This window comes from Galeopterus variegatus, unplaced genomic scaffold (assembly GCF_000696425.1).
Source record: "Galeopterus variegatus unplaced genomic scaffold, G_variegatus-3.0.2 Scaffold77, whole genome shotgun sequence".
Classification (NCBI taxonomy): Eukaryota; Metazoa; Chordata; class Mammalia; order Dermoptera; family Cynocephalidae; genus Galeopterus; species Galeopterus variegatus.
The window spans coordinates 42,382-57,268 of NW_007726188.1; the positions used below are offsets into that span (position 1 = coordinate 42,382).

The window sequence follows — 14,887 nt, forward strand, 5'->3', positions numbered from 1 at the left end:
GAAAAGAATCACCTAGAGCAGAACCCACCTGTGTTGGATGGAGTAAAGCCTGGCAAGGAGGGGCTGTTGAGGCCGGGGAGCAACACGGGAGGAATGCCCTGGAGCGCTGGGTATGCCGTAGGGAGGTTAAGAGCCTGAAGAGGGGCATTTTCAAACATCCCCTGCTGCTGAGCTGCCAGTCCAAGGACCTCATTGGCTTTTTTAATCCGGTCCAACTCTTGTTGAGCCATCAACTGTCGTACAGTGGCTGGGTCAAAGTATTCTTTCTCTTTGTCCAGCTGACTTCCAATGGTGTCTTTAACTTTGGAGATATGCTGTTGGGAAAAGATATGGTCACGTACAGACAGCCGAGCGCTGTACTTGATGCCACACAAAGTGCACTCTGTTTTGGGTCCCTCGTAACTCGTTTGGTTTATACCAAAATGCTTGGCCATGCTTAACTTGGACTTCTTTTCTTTTGCCCGGGCATTCTGGAACCAGACCTGAACGACTCTCTTTGGCAGTCCAATGTCATTACCCAGGACCTCACACTCTAGCATAGTGGGTGTCCTGTAGTCATTAAAGCATGACTTGAGGACCTTCAGCTGCAGATTGGTCATCTGAGTGCGAAAACGTTTCTGCCCAGGCCGATCCCCGCTGTCACCAGATTTGCCTGCAGACCCACTCGCACCAGGACTTGGGGAACAGGGATCTGCAAGGCTTGAGGTTTCACTGTAGTCCACTGTACCTTCATTGTCATATTCCTTGCTATAATAGCTTGGGGCTGGGCTGACCAGACCAGATGACAACCGATCTTCATACTCGGACATTGCCATCATGGCCGCTTTGGTCAACCCCTCATTGGGCGCAGAAGAGGATTTGGTTTCAGTTGCTATTCCTGTTGCACTGTCATTATCTGCATTGCCCTCGTCTCCAGTTGTGGTATCTGTGATTGCTGTGTTGACAGAGGAACAGTCATCATTGTCCAGCTTAGTTTGGTCAAAGTTTAGATTAACTGAGGACATGGAGGGGCTTTCAAAGTCTTCAATCCCTTCTACCTTAATGGAGGAAGGGCTAAGTAGAGTTCTGGGAGACAACTCCATAGTTTTACTCACAGGGGAGAGAGGGACACCCTGACCATCACTAGTGCTTGGGGGTAGGTGGGAAAAGCTATTTCCATCAAAAATATCTCCTTTCATCTGGAGTCCCCCATCACAGTCTAAGAGCATCGCAGACAGGGTCAGGTTGTAGCCAGCTCTCTTGGCTTCATGCCAGTGCCGGGACCGGATATGAGCCTCGAGGGCAGTCTTGGCTTTGAAGAGTGCTCTGCAAAATGGGCATCTCCTGTGGGCCTGGGCTGGGCCCACAGCCCGGAACTGTCCTTTCCTTTCCCGAGCTCGGGTATTCTGAAACCAGACTTGCACCACACGTTTCTTCAGGCCCACCTCATGTGCAATGTGATCCAACATCTTTCGAGTTGGATTAGAGTCCAGTAGATACTTTTGGTAGAGAATTTCTAGCTGTTCTGGTGTTATAGTTGTCCTCAAACGCTTATCTCTCTGAGGTTCTTCCCCTCCTGTCCCACTGTCATTTTCACCAGGGCTGGCACTGGCTTTTTCCTCCAGCTTCCTCTTTAGAGTGTTCATGGTGGAGGTTGGAGTTGAAGGAGAAGTGGCTGAGCTCACTGGAATCTGAGGTATGGCCCCAGAGAGCAGCTGGCTGGCCAGGAGTGGGTTACTAGGATCAAACAGCATGAAAGGCATATCCAGTGACCTGTCCAAAAACTGGGGATGGATGAACTGGTTTTGTGCACTCAGGAAGTGAAGCTGCTGATGCTCCTGCCAGTGCTCAAATGATGGAAACGCCAATTTACACTGGTCACACTGGTAGGGGATTAGCTGAGGAGGTAGGTTTGCCAACTGTTGAGGAGTTGACGTGTGGAGGGGCTTGAGAGGCAGGTGGGAGAGCTGGGAAGGACTGGGGCTCGACTGGGGTAAGGGGCACTGAGGGGGTGGCGCTTGTGGAGGCGGCTGTGGTAACGAAGGCGGGGAAGCCAGCTGGGGGAGCTTTTGCTGGGGTGCGTTTGTCTTCTGCTCTAGCTGGTCTTGCTGCTGCAGCTCTGCCTTTGGTTGTCCTTGCTTTTCATGGGTTTGGTTGGGCGGTGCACCGGGAATATCAGCCTGCTTTGGTTTCTCATCACTCGCCTCTGTCTTTGAACTGAAGGAGGCCAGTTCGTCAGCCTCCGCTGTGAGCTGCAAGAAGGCGGAGGAGGCCGTACTGGCACATGCTGCTGGGGTACTGTAAGCCTGGGAGGGCATGGGGGTGCTGCAGGAGGAGCTGGTGGGTGTCAGGATCTCCATGGCATCCATGGAATCCTCATTTTGGCTGTCATCCTGCCCCTCCTCATCCTCATCCTTGTAGCACAGCTTCTTCTGGTGCTTGATGAGATCAAAGATGCGCTGAAACACCAGGCTACATTTTTTGCACTGGTAGTTCAAGTTGCTCGTTCGAATATATCTATCATTTGTAAGCTCACGCCGCTCTCCGTCTTTGCCCTCTCCTTGATTCTCGTAATTTTTCCTGGCCTTCTGTCGGGCATTCTGAAACCACACCACTATAACTCGGGTTGGAAGATTCAGTAAATTAGAGAGCTGCTCAAATTCATCATCCTTTGGGTAAGCATTGGCATCAAAGAAGTCCTGTAGGACCCTCAGCTGGTAGTCAGTAAACCTTGTTCTGGAAGACCTCTTGCTTCCCCAGTACTCTTGCTTCTGAGGTTCCGGGGAAGGGGGCCGGGAATCGATCTTGAGCTCCTCCAGGCTGGTGATGGGAGGGTTGCTGAAGTTGTAAGGGGAGTCCTTGTTACGTTGCCGCTCTTTAAAGAGAGTGTTCCTGAACCAGTGCTTGATCACTTTCTGGGGCAACCCAGACTTGTCTGCCATCTCCTTGATCTGCTCTTCACTGGGGGAGTTGTTAATGTCAAAATATTGCCGCAGAACTCGGAGCTGGTCATCTGTGATCCTGGTGCGAGGCCTCTTGTTCTGCTGCTGGAGCAGGGTCGGATTGAGCTGATGCTGGTACAGCTGGGCCAGGTCTGCAGGCAGAGGCTCTACAGGCCCAAGCTGGGGGGGCAGCTGGGCTGGCAAGGTCTGCAGTGGCATTGTCTGCATCATCAGTGGTGAGAAGATGGGTAGCTCCATTGGCATGGAGAGCTGCGTGAGTGGCACAGATGGCTGGGCTGGGGCAATCGTGGGTGAGGTGATGGCGGGCGCTGATGCAGGAATGGCTGGCGTGGAAGCGGGCTGCGGCGGTGCTGCAGGGAGCGGCGGTGGGGGAGGGGGAGGGGGCGGTGGAGGTGGCTCCGGGGTCTGGGGCCTCAGGGGGTACAGTTTATCATAGTGCTCTCTGTACTGTTTGGCAAACCTCTCGAGCTGTTTAAAGGGAAAGTAATTCTGATGTACATGCTCCTGATGGCTCTTTAAAATCAATATGTTGGAAAACAACTTGCCACAGGAGTCGCACTCGAGTTTTTCCACGTTCTCTCCCTGCTCCGTCTTCCCGTTCTTCTTCTGCACCTTCTGCTTGTTCTCATTGTACTGAATGACCAGCTCAAAGCCAAAATTCTCCAGCAAGGCCTTGGTGGCATTCCCTCTGGCATCCGAGGCGATGCGTGGAGGAAGCATGGAAGACTCCGAACTACTCCCGGATGCCAGCTCTTTCTTCTCTTTGGCCTTCAAGGCATCTGGCAGCGATTCCTTCAGTCCCGCATTGCCTTCTCCCCCCTCAGTACCGTCCTTCTCTCTCTGGCTTTCTTTTTCCTTTTCTTTGATGACCAATTTGTTTTTCTTTTCGGGGTGCTGGCTTGGTTGAAGGAGGGCAGAGTGACTTTGGGACAGAGAGAGTTGGCTTTGCTGCTGCTGCTGCTGCTGCTGCTGCTGCTGTAGGATCTGCTGGTGGCTCTGCTGTGGGATCTGAACCTGAGCCTTCAGATCTTCCAGCAGGCCCGGGCCTGTCCCAGTCAGCGTCAGCGCCCCACTCGTCACTGGCAAACTCACCTCGGGGTTGAGCTGGAACTCAGCACTGGGGATGTAGAAAGGGAAGAGGAGGTGCTGCTGCTGCTGCAGCTGCAGCAGGGCCTCAGTGGTCATGGGGAAGTGAGGGAGGAGCGTGGGGTTAAACAGCTGAGACTGGATCAGGGCAGCCTGCTGCTGCAGCTCCTGCTGCAAGTGAGCTTGAACTTGAGCCTGGGCCTGGGCCAGTGTCTGAGCTTGTTGCTGTTGCTGCTGCTGCTGCTGCTGCTGCTGCTGCTGTTGCTGCTGCTGCTGCTGCCTGGATGTAATCATATCTGCCAGCTTCTTCCGATTGGCCTCCTTGGGCTCTGAAGGAGAAGCAATGTTAGCACTGATGGGATTCCCCAGGGGTGGCATTCCCACACTTTCACTGGGCACTTGGCTCAGCAAGTTGGAGCTCGGAGTGATGCTGGCACTGCTTGGATTGGTGGTGGTAAAAGTGTTACTGCCACTGGTGCTCACAGGACTTGGTGTAGAGGAACTCTGGGAGACACTGCTGCTGTTTCCAGTCCCATTGCCACTGCCACTTGCAGCCTCCAGCTTGGCTGCCCGGGCCTTGGTTTGATGCAGCACAGACCTCATGTGGATCTCCAGAGTGGAACTCTGGCTATAGGCCACATTACAAGTGTTACACTTAAAAGGTTTGTTGTCTGGGCTGCTGGTGGGTTCTGGCTGACCAGTTGCCGATTCCTGAAGGGCTCTCTTCAACTTATGCAGGTGGGAGACAGAATTGTAGTGCACTAGCAGGATATTCTTTTGAGTGAAAGATTCCTTGCAGACGGTACACTTGTAAGGGCGAGAAGGGTCTAGAAATTTTTCCATGGTAAAATTGGGGCCTTTTCTGAAAGGTAGAGCTCTCTTTGGCTCTGAGCCCGAGTCCTCTTGTACTGACCCAGAGTCACTGCCTGTTGGACTCTGTTTATCTTCCAAGTCACTCTCTTCCTCCTTGTCTTCCTCTACGATTATGGTGTGGTCCTCAGCCAGGGTGGGGTCTCCCATTGCCAGGAGGTCCCCATTGGCCAGAAGGCCACCATAAAGCTGCTGGATGTCGGCCTCACTCAACTCCAGGTGGCTTGTCTCGAGGTGTTTTTTCAGAGCCTGGAAAGTTCGGAAGCTGCGCTGACAAAGACAGCACATGGTGGCAGCTCTGATCACGTGGTACTGAGAATGGAGCTGCAACTTTTCAATGGTCTTGAAAGCCAAGCTGCACTGATTACAGCGGTACTTGTACACGTGGCGATCCGACACGGGCAGCTGAGGCCTCTTGGCATGCACCTCGTTGAAGTGCGTCTGAAGGGCAGCAGAAGTTTTGAAAATCTGGTTGCAGCCCTTCTTCCAGCAGAGAAAGCCTGAGTCTTCTCTCACAGAGCCCGGTTCAGCAAGAGAGGGTTTCAAATCTCCACTATGCTCTGTGCTCGCAGATGGCAAGATGTTCTTTCCCAGATCCTCTGAGGTTTCTGTAAAAACAAAACAAAACGAAGGACATCAAGCCCAAAGATAAAGAAGGCTTTGTTTCAAGGATGGCACCCAGAGTGGTCTAACCTGGCCAGGTGTCACGAACACAGAACCTGATGATGAGGGAAATGCCTGACCTGAATGACAGAGCCTCTCTGCCCAGCCCCCTGCTTTCTTTCTTCCCAATAGAGTACATATTATAAACAGGATGCACATGAACAGAGATGAGTAAAAGGAAATAAAAAATTTCAATTTGTAACAGGCCATGCTGTATCACAGACCCAACAGTCTTTTAAATAGTATTTAATTGCTTGACTCCGAATCTTCAATTTCTCAAGAACTGGTTTGAAGGTTACTGATCTTAGACTGGATTCCCTTTTATGTAATAAGAATTTAGCACAGTGGATCTAAATTGTAGAATATGCGAATTAATGCTATCCTAAGTTGTGGGACATTTATGAGAACTGCTTGCTGTCCATTGTAATATAAGAAATTCTGGAATTTTCTTTACGTATTTAATTTCTTATTACAATGTGACTTTTGACTGTCATCTCTACACAATAAGCAATGAACATTCAAGTGGCCAATTATTAAAACACATTACATTTTTTTTCTACAATGAGATCTTCACATCCATAAATACTCTGACTCTCTTTCAGATCATCTGTCCACTGCCTCACATGGAAAATGACAAGGGCATTAGTGTGGTTGAACTCTTCCCAACTTAATCTTAGGTGCTTATAAGAGGTGAAAGATGTAGGACAGCCTCACAAGCTGAGGTCTAATGAACCATCTAGGTAGGAGCCACTGTGCGGCACCCACAACCACAGCACACATGTCTACAACAATGTTCTGCCCAAAAGTACCTCTATACTAAGGCAATCCCAGAAGACTAAGAGAAGAACTCTGTGCAGAGGCAGCTCCTAGAAAGACAACTAATCCAGTGCCCCCAAAATCAACCCACATGTTCCATGAGTCCCTAATAATTAAGTCCTCAGAGATGCAGTGTTTAATGGCATAGGACAGTAAGTCTAGAAGCTACTGAGTCTCTTCTTATTCACTCCCTAAATATATAGTCTAAGGGGACTGTGTCCATACCAAAATTCCACTGGTTCTCAAACTGATTTTCATATACAAATACATGCCAAGAACCAGAGTATAAAGCAGCTGATGACAGTGTCCCTCATCTCCTGGTAGTGACATTCAGCTTAGGAGTACTGTAAAGAATTCTGGGAAGCCTTGTCCCATGAAAATTTTGGCCCAAGATTTCATCTATTTTTCAATTCTTAGGGGCCAAGAATAATGATACTAACCAGGCTGCTTTCCTGCCTCTTCCAAATTGGAATTCCCTTCTCGATCTGGAACAGCTGCAGGGAGGAACATGCTGCTGGGCATCACCATCTCAGGGGTGGTCACCTGAGGAGCGGGAGGCAGAGAAGCAAGGAGAGTCAAATGGAGAGGAAAGAGACACAGAATAGGAAATGTTTAAAAATTATTTAATAAGCAAAATTAGCCTTCACCAGTGGAAAGCTGAAGGTGTCACTTTTCATAGCTCACTGAAGATTCATGTTTATTAGACAAAGCTCACATCAGTCAAAAGTGTTTCTACGGTTACATTCTGGACATAATTAGCAGTGCACACTTGAAGAATAATCTTGTTATTAATATTTTTCCTTTATGCAGAATTTTGACTTTGATCACTGACAATGTTTTGTCATGGGCTGTGAAACTTCTTGTGCAACCAATTAGGTAGATAAGTTGAAAGGCCCACCTTAAGCTGCTGAAAACATAATAAGGGCCCTAATTAAATCATACCTAGTAAAGTACACTGTAATCTTGAAGCAGGGAGCATTGTAGTACTGTTTTCAAAATGTATTCAGGCAAGAAGAGGAGGGGAGTAAGAGTGAAGGAAAGGGTAAGAAGTAGAGAAGAGAACAAAGGGACGGCTAAGGACACGCAGACACGCTGGCAGATTTTCCAGGAAACAACATTTTGTAACCCTTTACAAGCTGATATCAAGTGCAAACAAGCATTTCTTGTGACTCACTTAAGTCAGAATTTCTTCTGCAGTCTTTGTCCAAGGTATAAAACATCAGGGGGAACCTTTGGCCAGTGTCCCAGCAATAAAGGGTGGCCTGCACAGCATTCTGCAACAGGGTACCCCCACCTTGCCCATGCCTATTGTTCCCTAATATAGCAATTCAGAATTAGTCTGAATCCAAATAGCAACAATTTTAGGTCAGATCCTCAGACATTTCTCTAGGCCTCCTTGCCATATGGCCAGAAGCTTGTCCAAACAAGTTATCATGTGCCCTATGTTAATGTGATAAGCAGCCCTCAATATCCAATGTAAGGATGAAAGGTTCTTTGTTTAAAAAGAAGCAATATCCCTTTGCCTGCTTTGGGGTAGGAAGATTAGGTGGCAGTGATATTTCCAATTGAATTACAAATTGTCTCCCATTTGATGACAGCCCAAGAAATGGACTGACTTAGACATTACAGGAACAGAATCTGCAGTCACCACTAACCTTTTTACACGGCACCCAGCCCCACTTGTAGGTATTATTTTCCCAACAAACACCAATATCTTCACTTTCTGTTGCCAAGACTGGACCACCTAGACTTCTGTTCAAAATTAGCTTATGTTTTAAATTAATTACTATTTATTTTTAATGTTTGAAGATCCCGGCCTTGCTCAAAATAGCTGCTGACATGTTCACTAGAATTATCAGCAATTGGCTCAACAACTAGAGGAAACCCAGATAACTGCCCCCATCGACACCAAAAAAGATAACTCCCCATCACATTTAGGGGAATTAGAGTAATTTCAGCAATCCAGATGCCAATAGGTGCAAAAATTAAGCAACAGGCACTACAGAGAAGGGTTTGGAGAAAGCCCATGTTTAAGAAGAGCAGGTGCATGGCAGGTGAATGTGTGTGATTTAGCACTGCTGCTCTCACAAACATCTGCACCTCACACATAGCTCGTCGGCAGCTGGTTAAGGCTGGCTGTTGATGAATCGTCAGGAACGGAGTGGAGATTGCCAAACTCATTCCATCTATTTCCTTTTTAATAGAAAGCATTTCTGACCAGTGTGATTGGGGAGTCCAGCGGGAATCCAAGAAGTGAAAGGTCACCGATTAATTTATAGTCCTCAGCCGAGGGGGAGCACGAGGTTGGGGGTAAGAAGGGGAGAAAGGGAAAGGAAAAAAGACTCCCCCCCACCTCCTTTCTCGGTTGTAGCTGCAGGATCAGTCCTTTCCTGGGATCTTTAGGAATTATGAAAAATGAATCACGAGAAATAAAAAAAAAAAAGCCCTACAGAGTAAAAAAGAATAAAATTATCTAACACCTCAGCTGCACATCATTATAGAAAACTGTGGGCTTTTTATACGCATTACAGTAAGGCAGACATCCCCTCTAACAGACTCAGTACGACGGATCAGTAATTGTTTTCATACACTTTAATTAGAAAAACTCAGATGGCTATGAATAATAATGGAAAAGAGAGACTTTTGCACTTGAAAGGTTGAAGTCAATCAAGTGTGAATGACGGCAAAAAAGGAAAAAAAAAAAAAAAAAGACACCAATTCATCAGCCCTCTGTTGTCTCGCTGCGACTTTAATCATAATTCCTGATTGGGATTCAAGAAGGCAGTAAGCAGCGGTTCTTTGTCTGCCTTCACCTTCCATCAATTAACTCTCCCCGAAATATAATCATCAACCTCACATGCTCCTCTGCATCTTAATCTGGGTCTCCAAACCTGTAAGTCTCACCCCATATGTGTTTAAGTAACTACTTTTATCTACCTGCATCTTCTCATCAACAGCATACCCAACCTCTCCCTGGGTGAAAAAACAAAAAAAATGGCTTGGTATATGAAATTTCAACAGGCAAGAAATTCCAGAGGCAAAGACGAAGGTCCCTAAAGTGAATCCTTAGGATCCAGAAATTCTGGTGGGGTCCTATGTGTGCATGTGTATGAATAGAGGTTGGGAATGGAAGCTGCTAGGCTGAGCAGGAGGCCGGAGGGCCCTGTGTCACTTCTCAGACACTAATGATCCCATGCCTGTGTCCATTCCTCCCTCTCCCACCAGCTTCCAAAGTTTTTCACTCGAAGTTTGCATGCTTTTTCTTGAAGAGCTATAAGCATTATCCTGCCAAAAGAGCTCAACTGAGGAGTCCTTCTGCTCACTGAGGAAAAAGAGAAGTATCTCAAGGCAGAGTTCCTTCAACACTTGCCTTGACACCCCCTTTGGTTTCCAATCATATCTGGCTGCATGGAATTCAGACTGTCCCAGTGTCAGTCTCTGATGGGCAAGTGAAAGTGGGAAAGTCACACACTCAACCATGCTGACTACAGTTCTGTAAAGGCCTTCGCTGTGGCTAGCAGCACTGAAGCACTCAGGTTTACGAGAGGACTAAACCCCATCACAGTATAACCAGGCCCATCCTGTGTGCCAAAACTTCAGAGGCTCTCAAATAACTGGATCCCACAATCAACTCCCCTGGACAGCCATCACGTGCTGTCTCTCTCTCCTCTTCCTCCCTTCCTCTCTCCATCTGCCCACCCTCCTACCTCACCCACACTCTCAGCAAAAGCTAAACAACAAAAGTTCTGAGTTTTGACCATATAACAGTACACAATCAGCCCATACACCTACACTGACTGCACATCCACATAGACTGATTCTTCTAATAATCTGTTCATCCATAAACACTGAATATATTAACACTCTATTCACTAACGGATCTGAGAATGTTAAAATAGACTTTTGACAAAAGGTAAAACAAAGTTTTTCTGGTTACAAAAATTCAATTGGTTAGAGCCATTACTTCTTCAGTATTTGGGTCTCTCAAGATTGGCCTTGGCCATGCAAAGAGAGTTACATGATAATCTTCTAGACACCACGTTTTCCTTCCATCCCTTCTGAGCTAAGCCAACTAAGTTCCTGTCAGAGTATGCAGAGTTGATGGGAACATAAGAAGAAACCATCAGCTGAGCGGAGATGCTCGAAGTTTGGAAACAAACAGTGCCTCTAACATCTTCCTAACAAGTAAACAGGGTCTCATGCATAATAGGATAAATGTGGAGTTCTACATCTTCCAGTTTGAGCAGTTTTCATACATAACAATATGTATGTAACAGCAGAAATAGAAGAGTTCCCCCTTGATCTAAAAATCCTTAGGCTTAAGCAATTCTAAACCAACTCAGTTATCGAGAAGGAATGACCTCAAGTGACTCTGTTTATCCAGTCATTTGTCCACTATTTATTAAACATTGTACAGGGTCCCTGTGCTATGTGCTTATGAGATATGGAGAGAAAGACTAGGTCCCTATTCCCAAGAAGTTCACAATCCAGAATAATTAACCTTTTAGAGATCATAAACCCCTTACAAAATCTGACAAAAAGTGCAGACTTCTAGAAAAATACTTTCACAAACAGAATATTGCAGATGATTTCAGGAACTCACAGGGTCCCCAGAGGGAAATCCACAGACCAAAGTGAATTGCCCTTGATCTACTAGGAGAGGTGAGATAGGTTCCTCAATACCTAGCTCCAGCCTCCTCATTTGGTTCATTATTTTGCATTATGATTTAATACCTTTCAAGAGTCTATGAGGTGAGTGAACCCTTAAGTCCCAAGGATACACTTTATAGAGCCCAGAATCTTAGTTGTGGGTCTGGTCCCCACTATGACATTTGGAAGGGGGTGGTGATTTTTATTCCTTCTTGGTAGAAGGTGGAGTTATAAGCAACACCAGCCCACTGCAGGTCACAGATGTGGAATGGCCAAATACAACACCCTGGGCAGAAAGCTTTCACTTTGCTAAGTTCTCATGGAACTGTTCATGCAAATTCACCTCTGAGGGCTACCCTTGTACAGGCTGGCCTAGGTTAGAGCAATGCAACCAACACACTCCATGTGCTGGAAAACAGACATTTTCTTAGAAAAAGTGTTGATCCCGGTTTCTCTGAGACCCTTATTCTACAGCACTGGCACTGCTCACATAAGTAGGGCTTCTTTCTAAAAGGACCACTATTCCAAGTGAAAGCTTAGATTTGCCGAGACCTAGACTCCTGAGGAAGCCTCAAATACTTTGTCTTTCAGTGAAAATCAATAGAGTGAATAATCTCAGATAGAGGGGAAAAGAGGGTAACTTCAGGCACAGACCTCCCTGGCACAAACCTAGCCAGTCTCCATATCCTTGTAAATGGGGTACTGGTCTGTCCCCAAAATTTAAGCAAGAAGTTAAAACGAAACTGCTTTCAGGACTGAGCAGTCTAGCTAGTGGAATATCTAAAGCCGACTGCTCCAGTGAGACTCCAGTTGCTTTTATTTCCTCCCCTGTACCTAGACAGCCGCTGGGACCCATGCACTGGTTTCTGCTCATCTACAGCCAAGAAAACAGGAAATCTCTTGGGCACCTCTTGGCAGCAGAGCATCAGAGGTGGTTTTTGTTAATTTGGTTTTTCCCTCCTTCCCTTACTGCCTTCTAAATGTGCCAGGCAGGGCACAAGACTATGGGGTCTAGTGGGCCTAGCTTCTCTCTATCTCGTTTCCTTCCTAAAATGGCTTCTATGTGGTGGTTTATTCAATTTTTCTTTTTAATAAATAAAACTCACAAGAAAAAACTGCAGGGCCATGTTAACATTCTTGTGGGCCAGAAACAAACATAGCCCAGAACCAGATTTTAAAAACTGAGACTAAGAAGATCGAAAAAGAAGGTGGGTGGGAGAACAGGAAACACATGAGCAGCTAAACAGGAATGCAGGGGGGCAGGGAGGAGGAGAAGAGAGCTGAGAAAGAGAATGAATTGGAGAGAAAAGCTTCATTAGACTCAGAGAGGCAAGCAGTGGCAGTATACCAAGGTCACTTCTAATTTAGACCATCTAATTGGCAAACAGGCTCCAAATGGCTATCATCTCACAGGGCTTGGAATTAATGAAGCCCGATTATTTTCATTACCTTCCTGTGAGATGGAGACAACGTGAGAGAGCTGGTACCCAGGTGGGTGTGACAGCCCTCAGGCCAGTGGCCCCTCAAGAGCCCCAGTGTGGGGGACCAGATGGCTAGCCTGTCCCAGAGACTCACAGACGCACACGGAGCACAGAGAGTCACAGACACTTGCTGAAAAATCACAGGGGACAAACTTCTGCACCCAAAAGAATGATACAGAGAAAACTGCAGGCAGTGTAGGGGCCAGAAGCATGAAAGGGAAATATGTGTGTGTACAAAAAATACAGAATAATTAAGAACTACCAAAGGGAAGAGAAAGATGAAGGGCTGGAGAAAAAGGTATTCCTGGGTTGCTCAGAAGCCAATCTCCATCTTCATTGTGAAGCCATATTTTGTTAAGTGATTAAGGAACAAAGAAAATTTCCCTGTATTAGTGCTCCAGGATCCCAGTGGTGTGTCCTGTCACTTAGAAAGACAGTGATCAATTAGAATAATTTAAGAGTATTGAAAATGCATGGTTGGTGGTCTTTCCCATTCTCATTCAGGGGCCAGAAACATGGGCCCCCACCCTCAACCCTCATTCCCCGAAAGATTGGGAAAATAAAGGCACAGAGCAGCAGCTCCTACATCCCCTCCACCAATGTGAAACCTCAAGCTTCTCTGTATATGAGACTTAGTTATGTGAAACTGACATTAGGGGTGGGCCTCCGCCAGGTGCACAGGGGCACTTGTCTCTCTCCCTTAAGCTTTCTAGATTTCCTTCTTTCATGTGACAGATACGAAGACACCATTTGGAGCTCTGTTTCCAGTAGGCCAAGCAGAATACAGTGCTGTGGGTGCAGTTTCCACAGTGGAGGGCCAGCGCTGCAATTATTCCCAGAGGAGAATATTTTTCAAGCCCCCTCATCAGTAAAAAGAAGGGGGTCCATGGAAGACATAGATATGAGATGCAGAGCATAAGCAAGCAGCTGTTACCATGGCAACAGACATATTAGACACTGCAGGTTCCTGAAAGCTGTCTGATAAGGTATTATTAAATGAAGCCTCCTCAAAACGCTCTCCTTTACAACTGAACGGAAAGACATTGTGTAGAAAGTAATCTATTTCCATTTATCAGGGTGGAATTTACTTCTAGAGGGACTGAAACCCAATTCAAGCTAGATCCTGAGACTTTGAATCCAGACACCAAAAAATATTTACTGGACTTTATAGCTTTAGATACCCTGCACACATCCCATGTCTGCCAGGAATCCTCTATTTGGAGGATTTTGCCAGCTTTTCTTATTCTGCAGCCAAAGGCAGCTAACTCAGTCAACCCATTCTGGAAGAAAGAAAATTCACTCCTCTCACTGCCATTCATCTTAGCCACTCAGGGACAAAGCAGATATAACTTTCTCCTCTTGAAGGATGAATGACCATAGACTGGCCATTCCTTAATGATATAGTTTGAGAAAATGGAGCTCTGATTTGAAAGGCATTTCTCATCATGCTGTTTTCAGAGTTTCCTGCTCCAGTTGGCCAGGAATGAATAGATATATCGTCAAAAAGCCTAACCAATACTTTCTCAGGGCCAATTTTCAAATAAAATTACAGTAAAATACCCTCTAGGGGCATGATTTTAACCACAGGTTCATTATAATCACTTAGTTGTAAAACAAATGCAAATTCCGTTTTAACACCAAACTTTTTCACAGGAAGAACACTAGCATCTGTTTTGATTCATCAGGGCAGAGACCAAGATCAGCATTTCCAGTCCTCCAATGGGATTCTGGGTTCACCTGTGGTATGGCCACAAATTTCCCTCTAGCCCTGGTTGCCCATCTTTTCCTGCTGAACTAAAGGACTGAGGTGATAATGCATCATTTGGCTCAATGCAAACCATCCTCATGACTGGAGAAACCCATTCTCTGCTGACAGCCATGCCCCAACTCCATCTTCCCATGCAAAGAGAGACAGCAAACATCCTCCTTACACATCCCTTGAAGTAAAAAGCAAAACACTCAAATAATTACATTCCCCACCTTTCAAGTTTATTTCTGAATCCATTAGCTGTTTTTGTTGCTAACAAATTGACTTCCTATAATAAATAAGCACATTTCCCATAATTTGCTTACTTTTCAGAAATAACCAGAAAACACCTCTATTGTTTGCTGTGGAAAGATGAGGCACATGGGGTCTCTATACAAGGTACCAAGCACAGCTCCTTTGGGAAACAGTTTCTCCCACATAATGATTATGTTGTCGGGGGTTCTAGAACTGAGTTTATTAACCAGTTCCATTGTTGGGCCATATTACGGTGCATTTTCGCCATAAGGGATTTTCCCATATCTAATGTCTGTTTCTTGGCGGGGGCAGGGCAGCAGCCATGTTGCGTGCGAGCTGCAAGCTCGCCGCCGCCATTTCACGTGGCCCAACGGGCA

General features: G+C 46.4%; 1 protein-coding gene across 2 annotated transcripts in view; it reads right to left on the reverse strand.

Moving 5' to 3' along the window:
* The window catches only part of ZFHX3 (zinc finger homeobox 3), a 158,743-nt gene that overhangs the window by 8,240 nt on the left and 135,616 nt on the right, over positions 1 to 14,887 (reverse strand). For both annotated transcript variants that reach the window (XM_008578813.1, XM_008578804.1), the window contains exons 8-9: positions 6,818 to 6,920; positions 29 to 5,506 (exon numbers count right to left, since the gene is read on the reverse strand). In XM_008578813.1, the coding sequence (XP_008577035.1) occupies positions 29 to 5,506; positions 6,818 to 6,920 (5,581 nt within the window). The remainder of the gene's footprint in view (positions 1 to 28; positions 5,507 to 6,817; positions 6,921 to 14,887) is intronic.